This window comes from Acartia tonsa, chromosome 5 (genome assembly GCF_053477335.1).
Source record: "Acartia tonsa isolate MP-2025a chromosome 5, ASM5347733v1, whole genome shotgun sequence".
Lineage (NCBI taxonomy): Eukaryota > Metazoa > Arthropoda > Copepoda > Calanoida > Acartiidae > Acartia > Acartia tonsa.
Window position 1 is genome coordinate 16,898,104 of NC_137264.1, and position 22,790 is coordinate 16,920,893.

Below are 22,790 nucleotides of genomic sequence, written 5' to 3' on the forward strand. Positions count from 1 at the left end.
ATAGAATATGTAATTAATTTTAAATACATAAATGAAAAAAACATTTAGACAAACAAAAAAACAGACAATCATAAAGATAAACAGACTGAAACACAGAGATATTATACAAACCTATGTTAATATTTGTTGCATGTTTAGATTCTTCCACCTGGATAAAGCCTAAAGAGCTGGAGCACGTAGTTTTTAAGCCTCCAACTGAGAAGGAAAAGAAACAGCTGAAGCCTCAAGTCCAACAAAATCAAAATGGTAAATAATATGAAGCTTATTTATTAAATGACGTCATACAATACAGGTGACCAATGAAAGGCTAATAAACAGACTAAATTACCAATTGCAGTCCAGTAAACATTTTAATTGACCAGCAAAGGTAGGCCAGTTTGACGTCAATTTTTTTAGACACTATAAAAAGTTCAATATATATGCATAGTTTGGTCTACCTATTTTATGAAAAGAACAGGGCAGTAAAAAAATAATTATTAAGCACTATACAACAAATGTTCTTCAATAATTTTTCAGCTCTGTCTAAGGTTCAATATTTCTAAAAAAATAAACGTAAAAAAATATTTTCTCGGCATCTTTAGTCTTAGATCGAACATAGGGTCATCAGACAAACGCAGGAGTGACAAATGTCGGAGTGGACACTTTACCTAACCTAACCTATTTTAAACCATCTTATAGGTTTTAAATGCCTAACTCCTACGAGGAAATTATTTGTATATAAAAATACTTACTAGTTAAGACATTATTGTGTTTGTACTCTCTGACGTTTGTCACTCCTGCGTTTGTCCTGGAACCGAACAAAAGTTTCATTTAATGCGCATCCGTAAAAAAACTGTCTCTAGATAATGTGATATTTGATATGACTTGAGTAATATTATATTTATAGAAATATCTAAAGCCAACACAAGGGACCACAAGTCCATAGCCGCGAAGAACGATGATACTGAGAGAACCCTGAGATCTGGGGACAATGAATTCTTCGGCTTTGATACCTCTCCATTTTCGAGATCTTTCATTCAGGTAAAACTGAATTGAATTACATTATGACTCACTTTGACCGTCCGTCTGGAAGACCATGGAGGAAACTTGACTTTATAGCTTAAAGTGAAATTTGTACTGCTATTTTTTGTAACGATTTTTTGATTATTTGCATTTTACCTACTTTATACGTCGGCCTGCCGTCCATAACTCAATAATTAATTTTTATGGGAGATATGAATGTGCTTGAAAAATTTTTAACTGATTAATGAGCCTTTAATTCTTAATTTAATTCTTTCGTCTGTCTGTCTTTCTGGCCCTTAAATTTACTAAATATATTTATTTCAATTTGTGTGCTCGGGTACCTTTGGATGTTGGCATTCTTGTTCTTAAAGATTAGTTTCAAGAGAAAATAATTTTATCGAAAAATTGAATTATACGAACTTTAATTCTAAAAATTCAAACACGCAATTCTTATAAAGCCCACACAACCATTTATGCAGTTATGCTTAAGAGCAATAATCTGATAATGGTGTTAAAAAATCTTAGCTCGATTCTTGTTGCTATTTTAAATAGAGGTTGGTGTAATTAGTGTTGGTATACAATTTGTCGGCTAAGTCGCTTTATTTAAAAGCTTTAAAACAGTTATGGCTGACATTTTATTACCATGATGCCAGACAAACATACAACAAACTGTTATATAATATGAGTTTTTATTTTATTTTAGCAAAATGGAATTGCGAAATCTTTTCAAACAAGTTTAACTGGTATCTATGACAATATTGTCAAAGGTAGGTTATATCATTCTTTTATAAAAGTAAGTGTGTCTGTCTGCAACTAAGGATCTCGCTAACTGCTTAACCGATATGGTTCTCCTTTACAGTGTAGCTGCATATAGGTCCTGGGAAGGTTTATAATTATTTGGGGAGAGGGTACCACCAGCGTCCCAAAAGAAATAGGCTTTAAACTTTAGCCTTTATGGGTGTAGCCGCTAGCATAATATAAATTGGTAAGGTTATATTTATCAGAAGTTATATTCCGGAAAATTATGGTTTCACTTTCATTGAAACTATATTTGGATGGTTTTACTTTTAAGATATTATCCTAACCTCCTCCTTCCACCCATAGAGACTAGTGTACTTATATAAAATTATCAGGATGTCTGTCTGTAGCGAAATATCTCGCAAACCACTGTACTGATATGGGTCTTGTTAATAGTGAAGGGAATGTTTACAACTAATTTTAGGATAGGTACATTCACTCTCCTAAGGTTAATAGATTTCACTGATACAAAATTCCCTACCTTAATAATTATGAAGAGCAATCTAAGTACACATGGAAAAATACTTAAAATGTAGAAAATGGATGATATTTGTTAATAAGGGATGGGACACTGGATGATAAATTAACTTTATCAACCCAATTAACTTTTAATCTAACCCCCAAAGCATTCAATTAATGCCAGAACAAGTTTTTTTTTACTTTGGAGAGAAGCACTATTGTCCCCTTCTTCCCTGGTGGACGTATGATTTGGACAGATTCTATCATTACATACATTAAGAACTTTACAATTCATTATTAGTAGAATAATTTGGTTTTAATGTACTTTGTATCAAGGATAGAACAATAGAAGAGTAAAGACACGAACTTTAAACTGTAAAAAAATCAAACCAATGAGATCCGATATAACTTCAAACATAACTAATTATAAACCAAAGGTTTTTTAAATATTGGAATTAAAGGGAAAATAACCTATTCGCTTGGCTATAATTGGGAGTAATCATCCTTGTTTCTGTGTTTCCACTCTAACTATAAGTAATAATTAATTATTTTTTGTTTAGATTATGTGACTTCTGTATTTTCTACAGCTATTGAAAACTATGTTCTGGCTACAATTCAGGTAAAGTATTGCTTTCACTCAAACTTATTCATTGTCCCCTGTATCCATTTCGAAAAAATAATTATTTCTAGGCAAGGATCTAAAGTGATAAGTCAATGGCCGATAAGTTGATGTACATCCCCAATGATAATACACAAAATTACCCCTTCTGTAGATTGCAATTGTTGGTCGAAACGTTTTGGTACTTAACTTAATTACCCAACCAATCAAAATTCAGTAAAAGTCCCCTAAGTTGTTAATCCAACGAATAAGAAAATATTATTATAAAACATATCAACAGCCCAATGTCCTTTCTTTACCTGATTTCTGGCCGTTGCGGTGTTTAAAAAATCGTTTTAAAAAATCATTTTGGTTAAATATAAAAATTGACTCTTGTTACATAAGTCAAAAAGTACCTTATCATACATTTAAGAAGATTAGATTTAAATATGAAATAACAATATGTCATAAAAGATCTCTCTTTTAATAGAAATATTATAAAACTTGAAAAATTTATTTTTTCACCTAAAGCTAGTGTACAATTCTTATTGTTAATTCAAAGTAGAACGATATATAGATGTCTGTCCGTCCTTTAATATCTCACTTACCGCTGAGCAAAGCATTATATTTAGTTTGAAGCAAATTACATCTTCAGACCTTGTTTAAATAGGTTTTGTTTGTCAGTGAAGAAAACTATTAGTCCTACCTCATCCTTTGAGTTGACCTCTCATAAGATTGACAGTTCCTAGACTCTAGGGTTAGAGTTCATACCTTTACAAAAAGTATAAAAAAAAGAAACTTCAGCCTAAAAAGTATTTAGGTTATTATTATTCTTATATTCAATGATTTTTATCGCTACAAATTTACATAATCTTCCTTGTTCACGATAAATCCTTTTTTCGTAATAATGACATTGTTTTTTATGTATTTAATCACTCTTGCATAAAATTGCCACAATTTTATGTCAAGTGAACATTATTTAGAAATTAGTAGGTGAGTTGGTAGTTTGACATTTCTGTAATAGTTTTAACGTGCTGGTTCTAAAAACGTACGTTTTGTACGTAACCAGAGAGGTCGGAGATATTAGACTATACATGATACTGGTACCCAAAATAAACAATAAACACGCTCTCATTTGATGACTTGGAAACTTTGGGTACTATTATTACATCTATTTATATTGGTAGGTTCAAACGAAAAGTGTCCAAATTGCTCTTATTTATTTTATTTTATACTAGCGGCTTCGCCCCTAGCCTCTAGGGGCTTTGCCCCAAGAGGTTTGATCAAACCAATTTTTCGTATTTTAGATTTAAAAGAAAAAAGAAAAAAAAAATTTTTTTTGGGGGGGGGGAGTCGACCCCACTTTTTTAATTTTAAATTTAAAAAGATTTTTTTTTGTGTGGGGGTATTTTTCATTTTTGTGGGGGTTGGGGGTGTCCCACCCCCCGAGAAAATAGTTATAAACCTTCCTGGGACCTATGAGAAGCTACCCTGTAAAGGAGAACCCGATCAGTACAGCGGTTAGCGAGATCCTTCGTTACAAACAAACACACAAACAGACAGACATCGTTCTACTTTGTATTATAGATGAGTTGAAAATTGTTTATTGTCATTGGTACAAATATTCATCCTCTGTTGTCCTATCCCTTAAGATTCCTAGTCTACCACAGTCTTGTTCCATGTTTGTTAATAATAGGAGGGATGGGACAATAGGCTATTTATTACACCAGTCGTTTGAGATAACGTTTTCTTATTCGTTGGCTTAACAACTTTGGGGGCTTTTAATTGAATTTTGATTTGTTGGTTCATAAATCTGAGTATCCAAACGTAACAACTAATTGCAATCAACAGAATTGGTAATATTGTGTATCGTCATTGGAGATGTACATCAATTTCATGCAATTGTCTTATCCCTTTAGATCTCTGAATCATTGTGCAGATAAATAAACCCAGCATGTACGCAATGCTTTGAAGTATATTTAGAATAGAATTTTAGTTGTTTCAGAGATCTTAATGAATTCTCAGACAGATTACAAAATTCTTACGTGTACTTTACTTGAATTCATTTTTAATTCAAATTTTAAATTGGATCTAAAACCACATAAGTTATCTGCAGATTGCTCCTTTAAAATTATGTACCTCCATATACATATGATATAGAGTAGATATTTTTTTACTGTAAAGTTTAAATATAAAGAATGAAAAAAATAGGATAACGGATTTATATGTTTTGTTGGAAAGATAGAAAGAAGGCTGACCAAAACACCCATGTACTATATTTCCTATTTTATAAAGAAGTAAGATTTTTTATTGGTTTTTCCGTTCAGATTTCGTGAACTACTGAACTAACTAAGTTTTAAAACTAAGAAAGTATTATGAAGATTAATTACTCTAAGTATCTCAATTTGTACCGGATAAGAAAATATAGGGTAACTACTCTAAGTTACTCTATTTGTACAGAATAAGAAAATGAAGGGTAATTACTCTAAGTATCTCTATTAGGACAGAATAAGATAATGAAAAGTAATCACTCTAGGTTACTCTATTAGTACAAGATATGAAAATGGAGGGTTATCACTCTAAGTAACTCTATTTGTACATTTGTACAAAATAAGATAATGAAAGGTGATCACTCTAAGTAACTCTATTTGTACAGGATAATAAAATGTAGGGTAACTACACTAAGTAACTCTATTAGAACAGGATAAGAAAATGTTGGCTTAACACTCTAAGTATCTCTATTAGTACAGGATAAGATAATGTAGGCTAATGACTCTAAGTATCTCTATTAGTACAGGATTAGATAATGAAGGGCAATCACTCTAAGTAACTCTATTTGTATAGGATAAGAAAATTTAGGCTAATCACTTTAAGTATCTCTATTAATACAGGATAAGAAAATGTAGGCTAATCACTCTAAGTATCTCTATTTGTACAGGATACGAAAATGTAGGCTAATCACTCTAAGTATCTCTTTTAGTACAGGAGAAGGAAATGTAGGCTAATCACTCTAGGTATATCTATTAGTACAGGATATGAAAATGGTCGGTAATGGTATTGTCAAAAACAGATAAATTTTGGGAGAGGGAAAATTTATTTAAACACAAGAAGTATTTCTTTTTCAATAGCGGATTTGCTCTATGATTACCAAATAAGGTATGTTTATACGTACGTACAATATGTAACATAACAAAACCGAAAACGGTTATAGATGCGTATTAACCCTGAACGCCCCCCCCCCCCACCGGTTTTTTCTATCTCATTTTCTGTGTGTGAAAGATAAAGAGCCCAAACTGGGTGACTTTTTAAGTTTGGGTATGACACATAACTGAGAGTTGGAATTTTGAATATCTCCATCCTGGCGGGCACAGGATGCCAGCAAACCTGGCAGGGTCATCCAGTTAAAGAGCAAAAATATTTTTTTGACTAAAACAAAGCATTTTATCTTACCAAAATACTAAAATATCCTCTAGTAGTACATCCTTATAAGAAAAAAAGGTGTTCAAGTCAATTTCAGGTTCCAGGTATGATCCTGCAGGTTCTAAACCTCCAGGTCTCCAGAAATCTTTTAAAGGCTCCTGTGGCCGCAATTTTTGACTTAAAGACTTCAAATTTAAAACTTGGGCTTTTCTTCCATGTCTACATAACGTATTAAAATTTCATTTAGATCCGCCGCCGTTTTCCCGCCGACTGCCGACTGCGGCGGCTGGCAGCTGCCAAGTACAGCTGCGGCCGCTGAAATTTATATTTTGATATTTTGGAAAAAAATTGTTCTTCTAGCTTTAAAACTAAGAAAATTACAGCCGTTTGAAATTTTTAAGTAAAAAAGTACCTAAAAACAAAGGTTGTAAAATAAAAGGGTGAAGGAAGCGTAAATTGACTTTGACTTATAAAAGGTCGGAAATTCATTATCAAACAGGGTACATGCACAATAAAATTTGGCCCTCTAGCTCTAATAGGAACTGAGATAATAGGGGGGGGGGCTATGCGTTGAACGCGCCCGACTGTTAAGTGTTAATGATATTTTTATGATCTAACATAAAATGTATATTTATTACATACATATAGAGATAGAAAGAGAGAGTTTATGTGTGGTATCCGCCTAGGGTAAATGGCAGACACCAGAGTTCGGATAAAGACTACGGCAGTGTGAACAGACGTGGACACCTATACTATAGAGAAGCTACGCTTCTCTAGCAATCACTAAATAATAAACATAGTCTATTCAGTTGTTTCTTTATTGCAGGTCTAAGGATAACTAAACTTGTACAACATAATATAAATACATATGGATTAGGAATAAAGATAGTTAAAAATAAATCATACAGTAAAACATAGATAACTGCAATGGTTAGGTAGATGGCTATCCCTGTCTGGGGCAGGCAGGATAGCCCATGGAACAGCACAATAGGTAGATAAGCATAGAGGGGCTGAGTGGTAGGTCTGGGTACTAAAGAGGGAAGGTTTGATGATTACTTGTGACAACAACAGTCTGTGTGGGGGTGATTCTATCAGGTGAGGGAAGGCTTAGATCCTTTATCCTCAGGGTTGAGGTGGTGCTGATAACTTGGTGGTTGAAGGGGAAGGTTCCGGTGCTTAAGATGGGAGAGGGAGGGGTAACACCCCTCCCTCCATTTGCAGGACAACTGAGAGATGAAATCAGTACCGTTATCTGCCATATTTTCAGGTGGCTTTACAATTGTAGAATAACAGGATTTAGCTGGGTGCGTAGCATCACTATAATGTCTTGGTTTCTGCATGGTCCAGAGCTGCCGCATACCACAACTCTCCCCTCGGAAGGCTGAGAGGGGTTGTCTGCACCGCCAGACTTCCGACAGTGGTTGCGGCCTTCGGTTTGTTGTCCTTGTGGAATGGGTCCGCCAGGATACCAGCTGCTGAACGGTGGTAGACTCCAGCCCTCCCCAGGTCGAACGGAATCTGTTATCTCTGCTGGAGTAGCTGGTCCTGTTGGATGTTCTGGCCGTTGGATGTGTACCTCTGAGGCCACCCTGGCACCCTCCAGGGGTGGCACAGCACATGAGGGGGCTTGGACCAACAGCCGCCTGGTATACACCTCTTCAGGTTTCCCTACTGGGCTGGTGGTCTCCATCGTGTTGGTCACCTTGCTGCTGGCAGGCTGGCTACTGGATGCAGGCGCAGCTCCTTCGCCCTCGGGGCTGGTCAGGTTCATTCGGCTTCCAGGGTCTCTGTCAACGCGGGCAGGTGGTGGTTGCCATACTGTAGGAGCATTGCCTCTCTCAGGCTCAGCCTGGACATTGGCAGGGTGGTGCATGGCAGTCAGACCTGCAGGGTAGGGGAAGGTAACAGTCCATCCCTTATGCCGGAGGCTGTCTTGGATCTGCAAAGGTGGCTCCGCGCTAGTTGGCTGGGAGACAGGCCCATCCACGGCCACTGCTGCTGGTGGACTGGAGGCACAAGGCTCCGGATTTCCTCCCCTAGCCTGAAGGTGTCCAGGCACATCGTCTCCATCTTGGGTAGACATAATTGCTGGGGATCCTCTACTTCTATGGTTAGGCTCGGCACTTGGCGCCTCTAGTTGAGTTACTCCCCAGGCAGCGGTCAAAGCTTCTTCAGTTTGGCTGGTAATGGCTGATATCCTGGTTCCTGGGGCAGATGCAGGGGGCGCAGGCAAGTTTGACCCAGCCCAAACTTCCAGGTACACCAGTGCAATACAATTACCCTGGCTTGGTTGAGGGAGGTAGACAGCTGGATGCAGTTGAGGGTGAGGGACAGCTGGACTCTCCCTGCTGGCTGGGGGCTCTGGCTGACTGGGGGTGACGGGTGTCACCCCTTCCTCTGGGGCTGCGGGCTCGTTCCGGGGTCCAGGTATCTCGGTGGCGGCGACGGTTGTCGCCCCAGGCACCAGCGTGGGGGCGCTGGATAGCACCCCCCAGTCTTCACAGGGGTCCAGGTCTCTCGGTGGCGGCGACGGTTGTCGCCCCAGGCACCAGCGTGGGGCGCTGGATAGCACCCCCCAGTCTTCACAGGTGGCGGCGACGGTTGTCGCCCCAGACATCAGCTTGGTGGTGCGGGGAAGCACCTCTCGTTCCTTCCAGGTGGCGACGCCGGTTGGCGTCCCATACATCGACTCAGACTCGCTGGCTAGCGCCTCTTGCCTCTCCCGCTCGGCGGCCGCCCGGGCCTCCCCGTACACCGTCCCGGTGGCGCTGGGTAGCGCCCCTCGGCTCTTGCTGGGGGTGACAGGGGTTACTTCCTCCTTCGGGGGACGCGGTCTGACGGGTACCATCATGTTGAGGTCGACCGGCAGAGGCCGCAGGACTTCTGGCTCCGCAATGTTGGTTGGCTGCACGAACACCGGTCCCATGTGGTTGAGGCGGAGGTCCAGGCCAACCCGGTTGGGTTCAGCCGCTCCTCCCAGCACGTTGATCCTGGCCACTATGGTCCCAATCTGAGACACAGACTCCTGGGTAGCCGCGGCCCCAGCGGCGGCAGCTGGTTGGGGTGACAGCTGGGCATCTCCCTCCAGGTGGACCTGGGTGTCAGACTGGTTGCATGCAGGTTGTTGGGCTGCCTGGTGTTTCTTCATTGCCTGGTCCCAACCGGTTCTACACTTGGCGGCTGTGTGGCCGTTGAAGCGGCAGCGCCCCTTCGTCCAGCTGGGTCCCATCAGGCCGGCTTCCCCTGGGTGTATCAACCTGCCAGGTATCTCCTCCTCCAGTTGGGGCACCAGCTGACAAACAGGGTCTCCCCTACTAGGGGTCAGGCGGTGCTGGGCTGCTTGTGGTGGCTCCTTGGTTACATTCAGCCTCCTCCCCATACACACAGGTCCCTTCCATCCAACAGCGGCTCTCCTCTCCTGGGTGGCGAGGCCAGCCTCGGCCTTAGCTTCTGCAGGTGCTTCTCCACATGAGGGATCCTGCCTCTGGGTACGCCAGGTAGTTGGTAGCAAAGGCCGTTGATGGTGCCAGTCGGAAGGGGGGCTATGATCTCTGGGGGGTACCTGTGGCCGGTGTGTGGACAGGTACCCACAGTTGAATCAGCAAGGCCCAGAAGATGCCATACTGATGGTAGCCTGAACTGCATTCTGGACTGCCAGCAGGCTGTTGGTAGCCACCTGAGTTGGGCCAGAGTTGCCAGCTGGTATTGCATCCCTGCCAGGCTCCGTCAGCTGCTGGTGGGGAGCCCCTGCGGTGGTTCTGGTTTTGGCAGGGGGTGCCCTTCCTATTGACTTCCCTAGTTGGAGCTCTGCATCCTGGTGGGCCTCCATCTTCAGCAGCATGGGGGGACTTGGCTGGGACGTGTGCAGTGGTTCAACAGAGTAGAGGCATCTGGTCTTGGAGTGTGTGGGAACAGCCTCACTGCTGCTGGTCAACCCTGCTCCCTCCGTGCTGGGTAAAGCCTTCCACTGCAGCAGGTCACCATTCCCCATCCTTAGGCCGGTCCCCAGTCGTCCCATGCCTGGGGGCTCCCAGGGAGGCTTGGGTGGCGGCTCCCCCACCCCCAGGTACGCGTCGGGCATCTGGGTGAAGAGCCTATTCCCCTGGGACAGCTCCCCATCCTCCAGCTTGGTGAGGCCAGCGCCAGGGAGGACCTTTCCACCCCAGAAACAGGTGGTACTGGCCCTAGGGCTGGGCCCCCTTGGAGTCTCAGTTCTGGTGGTAGTGTCCATCTTGGGGCTGGCCACTAAGTCTCTGAAGCTTGTCACCTTCTCATTAGGCTCAGTTGCATCGTTCAACACCCCCAGGAGGACACCTACAGGTTCAACAATCCCCAGTCCAGTATCGCCATTTCTCGTGCGTTGAGCACCAACTGTACAGGAGCTGTGCAGCGGACATTCGGTCACCCTTCCAGACAAGGGCATCTCAGGGACCAGGGGTCTGTGACCTGGCATGTGTTTGATGTTTACTGTACTCAACACAGTAGGCCAAAGTAATAACAGAAGCAGTATCTTGTATGAAGAAGCAGAGAGTGGTGGGGTACAGATGTTGGTGGTTCTGGTCCAAATGAAGACTTCTGTCCACCACAGTGCCAGCAGCAGGCCTAGGCACACAGTTAATGCCCAATCAGGAATGTCTTCTATTGCCGCACGTCGGGCTAGGGGCTGACAATTTCTTATCTTGTAGATATAGGAGCAGAGTAGAGTAGCCGCGCCGCAAGGAGGTTCGAGCCGGCTCACCCCTATTATAAATACTATAGCTGTGTAATTAGGGTGGTAGTCCACGTAGCCGTAGGCTCGGTCCTCCTGGCTCAAGAGTTTCTGTGGCTGGCGCGTCCCCATGATAAGTAGCGGGGGGTTGGTCTGTTGGTGCCAGCGCCTTGTTTAACTGTTGAGCCTGAGTTGTTCTCCTTTCCAGTATAGCTCTTGATTTCTGTGACAACCAGCGGATCTTAGCTTAGAGATAAAAGGGAATATGTTAGGTATCCATAGATGTCTCTAGGAGCGTATCCGCTAGTAGATATATGGATAGGTAGGCTATCTATATATATATGGCTACACTCCCATATATATATATACGTGTATAGGAATATCCCCAGAGCTAGCTAGCTTTCCTCCTTGCTCCAAAAAAATCACGCTTCCTCTGTATATAGTTCACAACTATGAGGGTCGATGGTCCAGGTACACACCACCACTGCCCAGTGTGGGGCATCAAGTCAGGCTAGATCCACAGGGTGGGCGTACTTTCGTTCAGTTACCATATCAGTTTCCAGTGTTGTATGGTGAGGTTAGTATTCACTTACTTGCACCCATGATACAAAAACAACACTATTTAGCACTTGGGTATTTATATATACATATATTTGTTTCACTAACCACTCAGCTTTGAAGTAGGGTTGGCAGGGCTAGGAAGATGTTGAGGGTCTGAGCGGGTTTAAGGAACTGGTTTAGTTTTCCTTATCACACTGTAGATAGGGAGGGAGGAGCTTGCAAGTTTTTCTCCTAAAAAAATATCTCTGTTGTATGCTATAGAGTGGCCCCTCTCCTGTGTGTGTGTGTGTGTGTGTGTGTGCGTGAAATCTCCTTTCCGTGCAGCGCGCTTACGCACCGTCAATCCGCGCACACAGGTAAAACGCGCACTTATCCCTCAACTCGCTCTCTCGTTGGTCCGCTTTGTCCGTTGAATTTTATGATATTTCCGCACTCCGTTGCGCTACCCGTAAATGGCGCTCTGTGTTCCCGGTCACTAGCTCCACACCGTGGGCGGACTTAGTCAAGTGTGGGTAGGAGGGGGGAAGCGCGTGAGGGGACGGGGTAAATCCGTCCGTTCCCCCTGTTAGGAAGGGGGGGAATGCTGTGGGTTTGAGATAACTGTGTAATGAGGTAATGTTGCCCTCTCTCCTTAATCCTAGGTTTATTGTTATATCACCTTGTTTGTATTCTCTTCAATGGAGAGAGAGCCCCTCCCTTTCCTCTGAAATAAGGGGTGTATTGTTGTTGTGCTGTAGGCTTGAGGTGATTAGATTGTGTATCAGGGCATTTGTTATGTTACATCTAGCTTCTATTTTTGTCCTTATCACAATTACATAACAGATTTGTTTACCAACCCTGTTCTATTTTTAGTTGTTATCACAATACACAGTAAATCCAAGCCTGTTCTATTTTTAGTTTTATCACAACACAACAAATTGTTTGCCAATCTTTGCTCATAAATCTATTGTTTAACCATCACACCAGGGTGGTAATCCCTGCAATGTGATATAATATCTGTTTTTCTAGATGGGTGGCTGCGTTGTAGCCTCTCAGGATACTTGGAGTTGACGTAGTTTTCTCTGCTTTGGTGCACTACACTCGTATGTTGGCTCGCAGCTCGCAGCTATGTGGCGTGTTTCAGCCTATCGGCGGTAGGGAATGTCCCGTCCTGCTAGCGCCGCTTGCAGCTATGTGGCGTGTTTCAGCCTATCGGCGGCAGGGAATGTCCCGTCCTGCTAGCGCCGCTTATCCAAATCCGGCTGATGGCGGCAGGGAATGTCCCGTCCTGCTAGCGCTGCTGGTTCGGATCCTGCTATCTCTTGCAGTAAGGTTGGCCTATTTTCAGCCGTTTGCACTTATTTGGCTTGTTTCAGCCGGTCCGCAGGCCTGTTTCAGCCTTTTGAGCGCTCAATTCTCCGTTAGATGGCGGCGCTTCTCGCAGTTCTTCGTCAGGTTTCGCTGTTTCACTTCCACAACTGCCGGATGCAGAGTTAGACCTTGCTATCCAGGGTGGGTAATTCAGGTTGCTTGTGTCAGTTTTGCCAGTTTCACTGCTGGGAGTACCTTAGCCTCAGCTGCGCGTCTGCTCTACACTTGTGGTTTGCCGTAATCTCACACAGCTGTCACCAAAAGTTGTGGTATCCGCCTAGGGTAAATGGCAGACACCAGAGTTCGGATAAAGACTACGGCAGTGTGAACAGACGTGGACACCTATACTATAGAGAAGCTACGCTTCTCTAGCAATCACTAAATAATAAACATAGTCTATTCAGTTGTTTCTTTATTGCAGGTCTAAGGATAACTAAACTTGTACAACATAATATAAATACATATGGATTAGGAATAAAGATAGTTAAAAATAAATCATACAGTAAAACATAGATAACTGCAATGGTTAGGTAGATGGCTATCCCTGTCTGGGGCAGGCAGGATAGCCCATGGAACAGCACAATAGGTAGATAAGCATAGAGGGGCTGAGTGGTAGGTCTGGGTACTAAAGAGGGAAGGTTTGATGATTACTTGTGACAACAACAGTCTGTGTGGGGGTGATTCTATCAGGTGAGGGAAGGCTTAGATCCTTTATCCTCAGGGTTGAGGTGGTGCTGATAACTTGGTGGTTGAAGGGGAAGGTTCCGGTGCTTAAGATGGGAGAGGGAGGGGTAACACCCCTCCCTCCATTTGCAGGACAACTGAGAGATGAAATCAGTACCGTTATCTGCCATATTTTCAGGTGGCTTTACAATTGTAGAATAACAGGATTTAGCTGGGTGCGTAGCATCACTATAATGTCTTGGTTTCTGCATGGTCCAGAGCTGCCGCATACCACATATGATCAAAATAATGGCGATAGTCAATGAGATGCTACGCATAAAATAAAACGTCTTTCTGCAACTTAATAGAATTAACTTCTATTATCCTATCCCCAACGGCAACAATACAAAAACAAAAATACAAAAAAAGTTTTATACTGTGAAAGCATATACGTAACCTAAATATTAAATAAATTTTAGTGAAACATCAATTCCACTTTAAAGTGTTGTTTTTTCATATTGTCACCCTATAGAAAACTAACAGGAAATCTGTCTTTGTACCAAAGGATCTCGCTAACTGCTAAACCGTTATGGTTTTACTTTACAGCGAAGCTACTCATTGGCCCAGGGAAGTACATAACTATTATTGATGGGGGGGGGGGGGGGGGTACGAACACTCTACCAAGAGAAATTGTGCCCTAGAGTCCTCTAATGTGTATCCGCTAGCTTGTATATAAATCAACATCCCCTCAAATTATTCTGAAAGCACTTTCCTCCCTCAAAATAATCTGACGATTTTTTTTTGGCAATTTTAAAGCATTTTTAGTGATAACACCTTAGTGGAAGACATGCTTTATAAGACACGTTTATACAAAAAGTATATTAGAAACTTTTTTGTTTTTGTTTTTCAACCAAATAATACCTTAAAAACTTTATTTAAGAGAAGTGAGACTTTTAGAAAAAAATTAAAAGTTATATTCTATTAATTTGATATTTACCTTTCCCATTAGAGTAAAACAATGGAGAGTGAAGGGGATAAATAACTGTACGACCCTGTGACGACTTTTGTTGGGTCTCTGAATATCCTAAATATACACACATCCAAGTTGCTACGAAAAAAAAACCCAGAAAACAATATGCTAGCAGACGAAAAAGGTCCACAAGACAGGGGCCAGATAGTTGTCGGGGTTATAATACATCTATAGAATAATTAATTTAGTTTATATTTGTTTTCAGATTGTTGGCTGGTTCCTTGTCGGTTCATTCATCATTCTCAGCGGAGCTGTTATCAACGCCGGAAGAAGCTTCCCTGAATACGGCTTCGGTCGCAGCTACGGTGATAGTGGCGTAGTGGATCTTAATCTGCCGTTTGTTGAGGTAAATATGAAGCTCTTTATAGGGTCTATAAAAATTACGTCATACAATACAAATAACCAAAATTGCAGTTTCATTGATTAATAATAGAAAAGTATTAGTTCCACGCTTCAAATTGAAAAATCTTCTAATGCGACTACTTAAAATGTTAACTTATGTTTAAAAACTTTGATTGCAAGACTTTGTTTTTTAGGAAGTGAATATGAAAAATGACATATCCGTCTGATATGATAATTTATTTATAGAGACTTTAATTATTGTTTTTTAGGGAGTGAATATGACCTACCCCTATGATATCTCCATGTTAACATGCTACAAGGGCAGAGATTCGTGTATCAAGAGAGATTTAGGAGGAGAGGTAAACTATCCATCTATTTTTCTATCTTAATAATACATATCTTTATCTATCTATTCGTCCATCTATGTATGCATTATTCTGTATTATAAAGCTATGCATCTTACTTTCTTTATAATTGTCCAATTTGGATTGAGGTTTTAAAAAAAAAAGACGGCACTGATATGCCCCACCCCCCCCCCATTAATTTAATAATTTGGAAATAAGGGGGGGTAGTTTTTTTGTTTGCTTCTATAGGTTAGGTTAGATTATATTTGGTACTTGGTAGCCCTGTGAAGTTAGGCCTCCTACAGGGACTAATTTAATAGAAAATGGCTACCATCTGGCCCTAATTCAATTCATTTAAAACAAGGAGGAGGGAGAGTGTTATTAGTGCTCATCGGTACTTTTTGGAAAAGATTTTCTTGTTTTTTTTATTATTTACCTATCATTGAATAAGTATTCGAGAGTTTTTTTTATGATTTTTTATTTGTTTAACATTTAATTTAAGTTTTAATAATAATGATAATACTTTTAAGTAAAGCTTTTCGTTATATCCTGGATGTTTTTTTTTTTGCAAATTCTCAATTGATGAAATTTGTTTGATTTAATCGATATTATTGCCATATATTGCATGAGTCTATTTAAAATCCTTTTTAAGGGGATGCTGTCATCCTTTATTTAAAACAAAAGTTTGAACGAGGAGGATATAAAAGGCAAAACAACACCCCTTTCCATATCTTTCTTGTTTCTTCTCTTTTCTTTTTCCTTCACCTTGCTGTTTCTTTCTTTTTCTATCTCTCAATGTATGCCACATGTTTAGCTTTTGATTTACTTCTAGTGAACGAAATCGTCCTTTTTTGGACATTTTTATCCTTTTTTTTCATTAATCTATTAAAGAAAAAAATAAAGCTTTGTTTACAATCTTCTTTTGAAATATGATTTGTTAAGAATTGTTTTTATCATATTTTCAGAAGCAAAGCTGCTCTATAAGTCTTATAAATTTGCGGTCCATTTACAACGTTATAATAACATAAATTCCTGAATGTCATAGGTTGCAATGTTTAATATTCAGCATTTCTTTAAAAATCTTTGCTTTCTATGCACATACTTTTTGAGTTAAATTTAATAATTTTGTCTATTTAAACACTTTGTGTAACTTGTTTTTAATTTTACCTTTGTTTCTATGAAAAATATTATTTTTAATTAAATATTTTATTCTTTTGAAGCGTGCATCTTACTAAAAAAATTTCAGAAAAACCTTCCTAAACAAATATGTATTATTAAATGTTGAATTTGTATGACCTTAGCAAAGCAAGTTTTGAAAATGGCTTTACATTTAGGTACTCCCTTTAGGTTTTTTATTTTTTTTATTTAAGGGTTTACTACTAGAGGATATTTTAGTATTTTGGTGTAAAATAAAATTCTTTGTTTAAGTCAAAATAATATTTTTGCTCTTTACTTGGATGATCCTGCCAGGTTTGCTGACATCATGTGCCCGCCAACTCTCACTTATGTGTCATACCCATACTTAAAAAGTCACTGAGTTATGGTAATCTATCTTTAACACAAAGAAAATGAGATAGAAAAAACTGTCGAGGGGGTGTTAGAAAAAACTTTTGAACAACCCCCCCTCTTCGACCGTTTTATGGTTAAATTGGAAATTAAAAATGAAGAAATTTGGGGAATAGTATAAAAATAAGGCACGGTTTATCATAAAGTTTCTCTTTAAAAGTAGGAAGCAATTTATCTAACAGATAACTAGACCTTTTTTCTAAAATAAAAGCAGCTTATTTGATAAATTAACTTTAAATAATTCGATATGTATGTTTGTAAGATTGTAACTATCTAACGGTTTCTCTTTTCTAGATTGACCATTTGGTGGACAACTTTTCTGCTGTGAAAAACTTCTTCTACTCGTGGCTGGAGCTTGGCGAGAAGATTGGTCATGCTGGTATTGAAGGAGATTATGACGAGCTTCAACAGATTGCCTCAAATAATGTGGATGGAGTTGATATTGACAGTATGGATTTTGAATAAGAAATCAAAATAGGAAAAGAGGAAGCATTAAAACCTTGAGCTTGGCAATACTAGTCAAAAAGCCTTTAATTTGCGAAATTATAATTACAAATGTTCTTTTAATTTACAAAAAAAAAAAGATAAACTAGACTGATTTATATTTTAAAACTTTCTAGTCCTGTAAAAAATAAAATTTTGCCTACCAAAAGAACATCTTTAAAGTGTTATTTAAATACTACACTTATCAAACAGTAAGGTAGATAGAAAAATCAATTTTCTTTATAATAAAATTGAAAGTTTAGAATATATGCATCTATAATCTAGAAAATAATCTTTTAATAAATATCCTCTTGTAAAGTGATTTCATCTACCTAGCTTTTTATTTTAGAATTTTTGTATTGTTGTTCGTAATCTCTGTTATTTGATAGTTGTTTGTTTTTATTATTTTCATGTTTTTGTTATTGTTGCAATACTATACAGGTTTTATAAATCAAAAATTATATTTAGAGTATTATTTTTTCATTTAATTTAAAAACATTTTTTTATATTTATCTATTTAGTTTTAACAAAATTTTTATGTCTTCATTTTGGTTGCGGAAAAAGTGTATCATTTTTAATCCTGCACTTTTTAAACATTTTTTCTCTACACTGAATTTCATCATTTTTATCATATTCACTGTGAGTGGTTTTTTAGCATTTTAATGAACTTATATTACAATAAGGGTAGTTTTTTTTTTAAATTCATCCAATATTGTGTTAAAAATCTTTAAAAACTTCCGAATTATTTTTAGACATAACTAACTGGGCTACCTTTAACTGTAATACTATTGATTAAAACCTAAAGAAACCATCTTCTAATCTCATCACCTGTACCTATGTTTGCCAGTAAAAGATGTTTTACATTTTCAATTAGTTTTTCAATAATTTTAAAACCAAGAGGCAAGTTTGTGGATTTTTTAGATAAAATAAGGGGAAAACAAAATAATAAATTCTTTTTCCAAAATGTCTAAAACCTTAACTGACAAAATTTTTATTCCTTATGACCTGGCAAATAACTTATGATTATAGAGTAGCTGCGCTACTTTTAAATTTTAAAGTTAATAGTGCATATTGATATGTGATATTAGCTAGTCTTTTTATAATTTTAACACTCTAAGAACGTTTGTCAAATTTAATCAATTTTTTCAAAATTCACACATTTCTTTATGTTAAATATTCAAGGATTTTTCTATGATAGAATTTCACAGATTTTTTGTTTATAGGCCAAAGATAATTTTGCACTTGTTTATCCAAAGCGCACCAACATCATCTATTTGTCACGAAATAACTTTTTTTAATGTTTTATGTGCAATTTATAGATGTCATCTTTTAACAAATAATTATCTATTTATTTTGATTTAAAGCATGGACGCTACTTTAATTTTTAAATAAGTCTAAGTATTTTCATAGATAAATGATAGGAAGTCGTATTTTTTTGTAAAAAATAATAGAACTTCATTTTTTTACTTTTAAATCCTTTTCCCAAATTCAACTCCCCCTCCTCCCAAAAAATCTTTATATCCTTTACATCCCTGCCATAAAAATTATTTATATCCTAAACCAACACACACACAAATTAAAAAATCTTTTTTCAAGGCTGAAAATTAGATTTTACGATGACAAGGGGTATGATTGATTTTGCTTTAAGCCTAGTTTCACACATCTTTCAAGTTTAATGTGCTTTGCAACATTAATTGTAGAGACTAAACACAGTTTTAAAAAATAATATCACATAACAAACCAGGCTTGAACATCAGTATTTTTACTCTAAAACTAAAATTTAAAACTTCTCTAGATTTGTGATTTTCATTTTTCATTTCACACTTTTTAAACCTACATAAAATAATCATTATTAATTAAATAACTTTTACAATAATATAGAGAGATATGCTAAAAAAGTAGAATATTTAGAAATAAAAAAGCTTAATGCAACATATTAATTAATGAAAAATAGACTTTTTGTTTTTGCTTTTTTGATCCTATTTTTTTGTTGAACCATAGGAAATATTAAAATTTCCATCTTTCTTATGTCACTAACTTGATGCTAATTACAGCCAAAAAAAAGAACACCATAAATTTAATTTAAAAGCTACATTATTTTTACACTAGCAAAATATCATGGTTTAAAAAAAACAGAGAATCTGTTATCTAATTTATGGACGTAATTATATTAAACTTAAAATGTTACATATCAAATATGACATAAATATCAATATTAAATCATAGATAAGTACATATTATACAAATATGTGTATTAAAACATGGATAATTTTTTACGCCCGAATAATTTCAGCTTGATATTATTATGTTTTGACGTTAACCATTGTGAAATTTTTAATTTTCATATGCATAGTCACATTTCAAATAGGATTTTCCATAGGTGCATGCTGTAGATGGGATTTTACAATAAAAAATTTTAGGCCTTTTTCATCTTAGCCTCATAAGGCTTCTTTTATGCAACTTTATTTTTTTAAATAAATAATTAAATTGTAAGAATGCATGGAGCAAGGAAAACGGTTATGTTTTGACTTTTAAATCTGTCTAAATGCCTTTTCGTGTGTGTATGTGTGCAACAAAATTTTTAAATAAAAAGTGTCCCATGACAAGGTCATTGCATAAAACTAGAGTAAATTCCTAAAAAAACTAATAACCACAAGTCGCATCTAATATAAAACACACGACTCTGAGTTATCTTAAGAAATATAACTACTAAAATTTAAGAATTAAAAGGTAAAAGAGATTTATTTATTTGTAAAAATTTAACTTAATAATTTTTTTAAGTTACCTATATACTTATAAAAAAAATTAACTAGCCGTAATTTTAAAATATTTTTTTTTATTATTAGTATTAAAATAACTTTAATAGTTTGATGCTTTAAGTCAATTTATGTACATGATTCAAATATCAATAAAAAACTTTTTAAAAAATTTTCCAATTACAAAAATTTTATCCCGCAATTTAATTTTATGTGTCACACAAATTTCCAATTTTATAAAATGATTCCAAGATCTCAAAATTTCTAATAGTTTAATAAATTGTCCAAACAATTACAATAACATCATTAAAACACATTTATGTATTTTATTTAGTTTATCTAATTGTTGTTGTCTAAACAATGTTTGATATGAAATGTTCTCTAACACAAACAGATTTATAATTGATAATATATATATATATACTACAATCTATAATGTTATTTGTTGTTACTAACAAATATATTAACAGAAACTAAAATGGTTCTAAAGATTATCGGACTGGCAAAGTAAGAAAGGATGAATTGGTACCAATGGTTTAAACAAGATTGGATAGGATTGCAATAAGCGCATCTGAAAATAATAGGCGAGATTTTTTTAAACCCTTAAACTTAAGAGGTTGTAACTTTTTTTACTTAATACTTCCTTGTCTGCTTCAGGGGGGTGTAACAGCGGTGTATAGACCCTTCACAGGGGGTTGCAGAATGAAGGTTCGAATATCTGGGGATGAATTTTGCCTGAGGAACGATCATAACTCCCACCCCAATGCATCTGCACGCTTCTTTATACTACATTTTTGAAAGCAGAAATATTTTGGTATGTCCGATGCCAAGAAAAAGTGTGGCTTTCAGGCACAACAATCGCCTGTTTACAGTTGCTTAGTAATTGACACACATATAACAGCAATTTTATTGCTGTCAAGGATTTATGAAATAAAAAATAGCTGTAACTTTAGATAAAAAGTAATGCTGTCAAGACAAAGGACGTTCAAGCATTATTGTGAGGGTATAATTAAGGGTTAAAATGGTTTGAGGGGAGCAGGTTATCTAAAGAACCCTAGGACGTCTATGGTCTGAAGGTACCAACAAAAGTCATTTTGTGTATACGTATTACATGATTATTTTCATACAATTAATGAGAAGCTACAAAAATTAACAATTCTTATATTTATACTGTTTGTATAAAACTTATATTAATTACTTTGAAACTAATCTTCATTACAAAATTAATAATTGGACAACAATTTTCCATTATGAAAAATAAGTTTATTATTGTTCGCAATTCAAACATTTTCCACTCAAACTGCCTTTCAGAGCACTAATTCACCCCTTTCCACTTTGAATATAGGAATATAAGGAGGAAGGGATAGTTTTTCGTTGGTTTGTTTTCTTGTTGTCAGGCTAAGTTACAATGGGTACTGGGTAGCACCGCAGGTTAGTGCATTCCACGCATGGGGTAGGCATAGAAAAAACTACCCCCCCCCCCCACCTTCCTCTTATTTAAAAATATTATGGGGGGGGGGGTATCCGTGCTTGAGACGTACTTTGTGGGCAAACATTGTAAATTTTGGTTTGGAAAAAAAAATCGGTATTAGTATAAAAAATTGTAGCGACTGTGGGCAAAAACATATGTAATTGTAATATATTCCTGTGTAATAACTACGCGACTATTTTTTTTGCACTGCAGCTTTACAGGCCTAATTGACCTTTAGCATCACCATAACATTGATGTCCCTACATAGTAAAATAAATCACATTATTTTAAGTTAGGTTTGCTTGCATTTTGTCGATTCCGTTACAAAAAGTACAAGCGGCTGTGCCGCTTAGCGAAAACCAGGTAGGCGGCTGCAGCGGCAGTTTGATTTTTTGCCTAACAGAATTAGCACGGCTGCAATGCTTTTTTGTGCTATATAAAAAGTAGTTAAATAAGTTTATTAAATAAATTTATTAAAAGCGAAGCTATTCTATAATGTGGGTTGGTAGTAGATCTGATTGATCTGATATTTGGAATACTGATTCCTAAGACAATAAAGTGCAATGTTATAAGCGAAGCATCTCTATAATCAAGCCTAAAAATGTGTGTATGTCCTAAAAAGATATTCTGTATTTAAGCAGTACAAATTTACTTACAATTTTGTTTCGACTTTTATACATTTATATTCTGATTATTTATTCTTGACACTTTACAAGTGTTAATGTTCGTTTGTCCTACCGTTCCAGAGCTTCGTTATTATAGATTTTGTCATCCTTGTTAAAAAATCATCTACCTTGTAGAGCAAAGAACCTCACTTCCCCTTTATATTTTAAAAACTTTGAGGGGGGGGGGGCAGGAAAGTTTATCATATGTTTGTTTTATACTTCAGATCAGATTATTTTAGGACAGATTATTAATGTGGGTACAATGTAGCCCTTGATGGTTAGGGCACCGCTTACATATTAGAAATTAAATGAAATTCATACAAATAAGAACAGAGGCGTGGTTGATGGAGTAGAATCCACCTGCCTGGCAAAATTATGGGGGTTATATGCACTCTACTAGGGGTTTATCCTAATCCCCCTGGAAACACCCTGCGCACGCTTCAAATCAAATCTTCAAAACAAAGAAAAGTGTTTTCGCAAAATTAAAGTCAACGTTTAGAAAATACTTCTTTCAGCACTAAAGGGTTAATAATGTATTTTTTTATTTTTCTAAAAAACAACTTCCATTAATTAA

At 37.4% G+C, this 22,790-nt stretch overlaps 1 protein-coding gene across 1 annotated transcript in view; it reads left to right on the forward strand.

Annotated features, from left to right (window-relative positions):
• Positions 1-20,387, forward strand: part of LOC145318874 (uncharacterized) — a 40,993-nt gene extending 20,606 nt beyond the window's left edge. The window contains exons 5-11 of the mRNA XM_080160538.1: positions 139-246; positions 887-1,020; positions 1,706-1,769; positions 2,820-2,878; positions 14,795-14,935; positions 15,201-15,290; positions 17,136-20,387. Of these exons, the coding sequence (XP_080016664.1) occupies positions 139-246; positions 887-1,020; positions 1,706-1,769; positions 2,820-2,878; positions 14,795-14,935; positions 15,201-15,290; positions 17,136-17,306 (767 nt within the window). The 3' untranslated portion in view covers positions 17,307-20,387. The remainder of the gene's footprint in view (positions 1-138; positions 247-886; positions 1,021-1,705; positions 1,770-2,819; positions 2,879-14,794; positions 14,936-15,200; positions 15,291-17,135) is intronic.
• Positions 20,388-22,790: the final 2,403 nt, after the last annotated feature.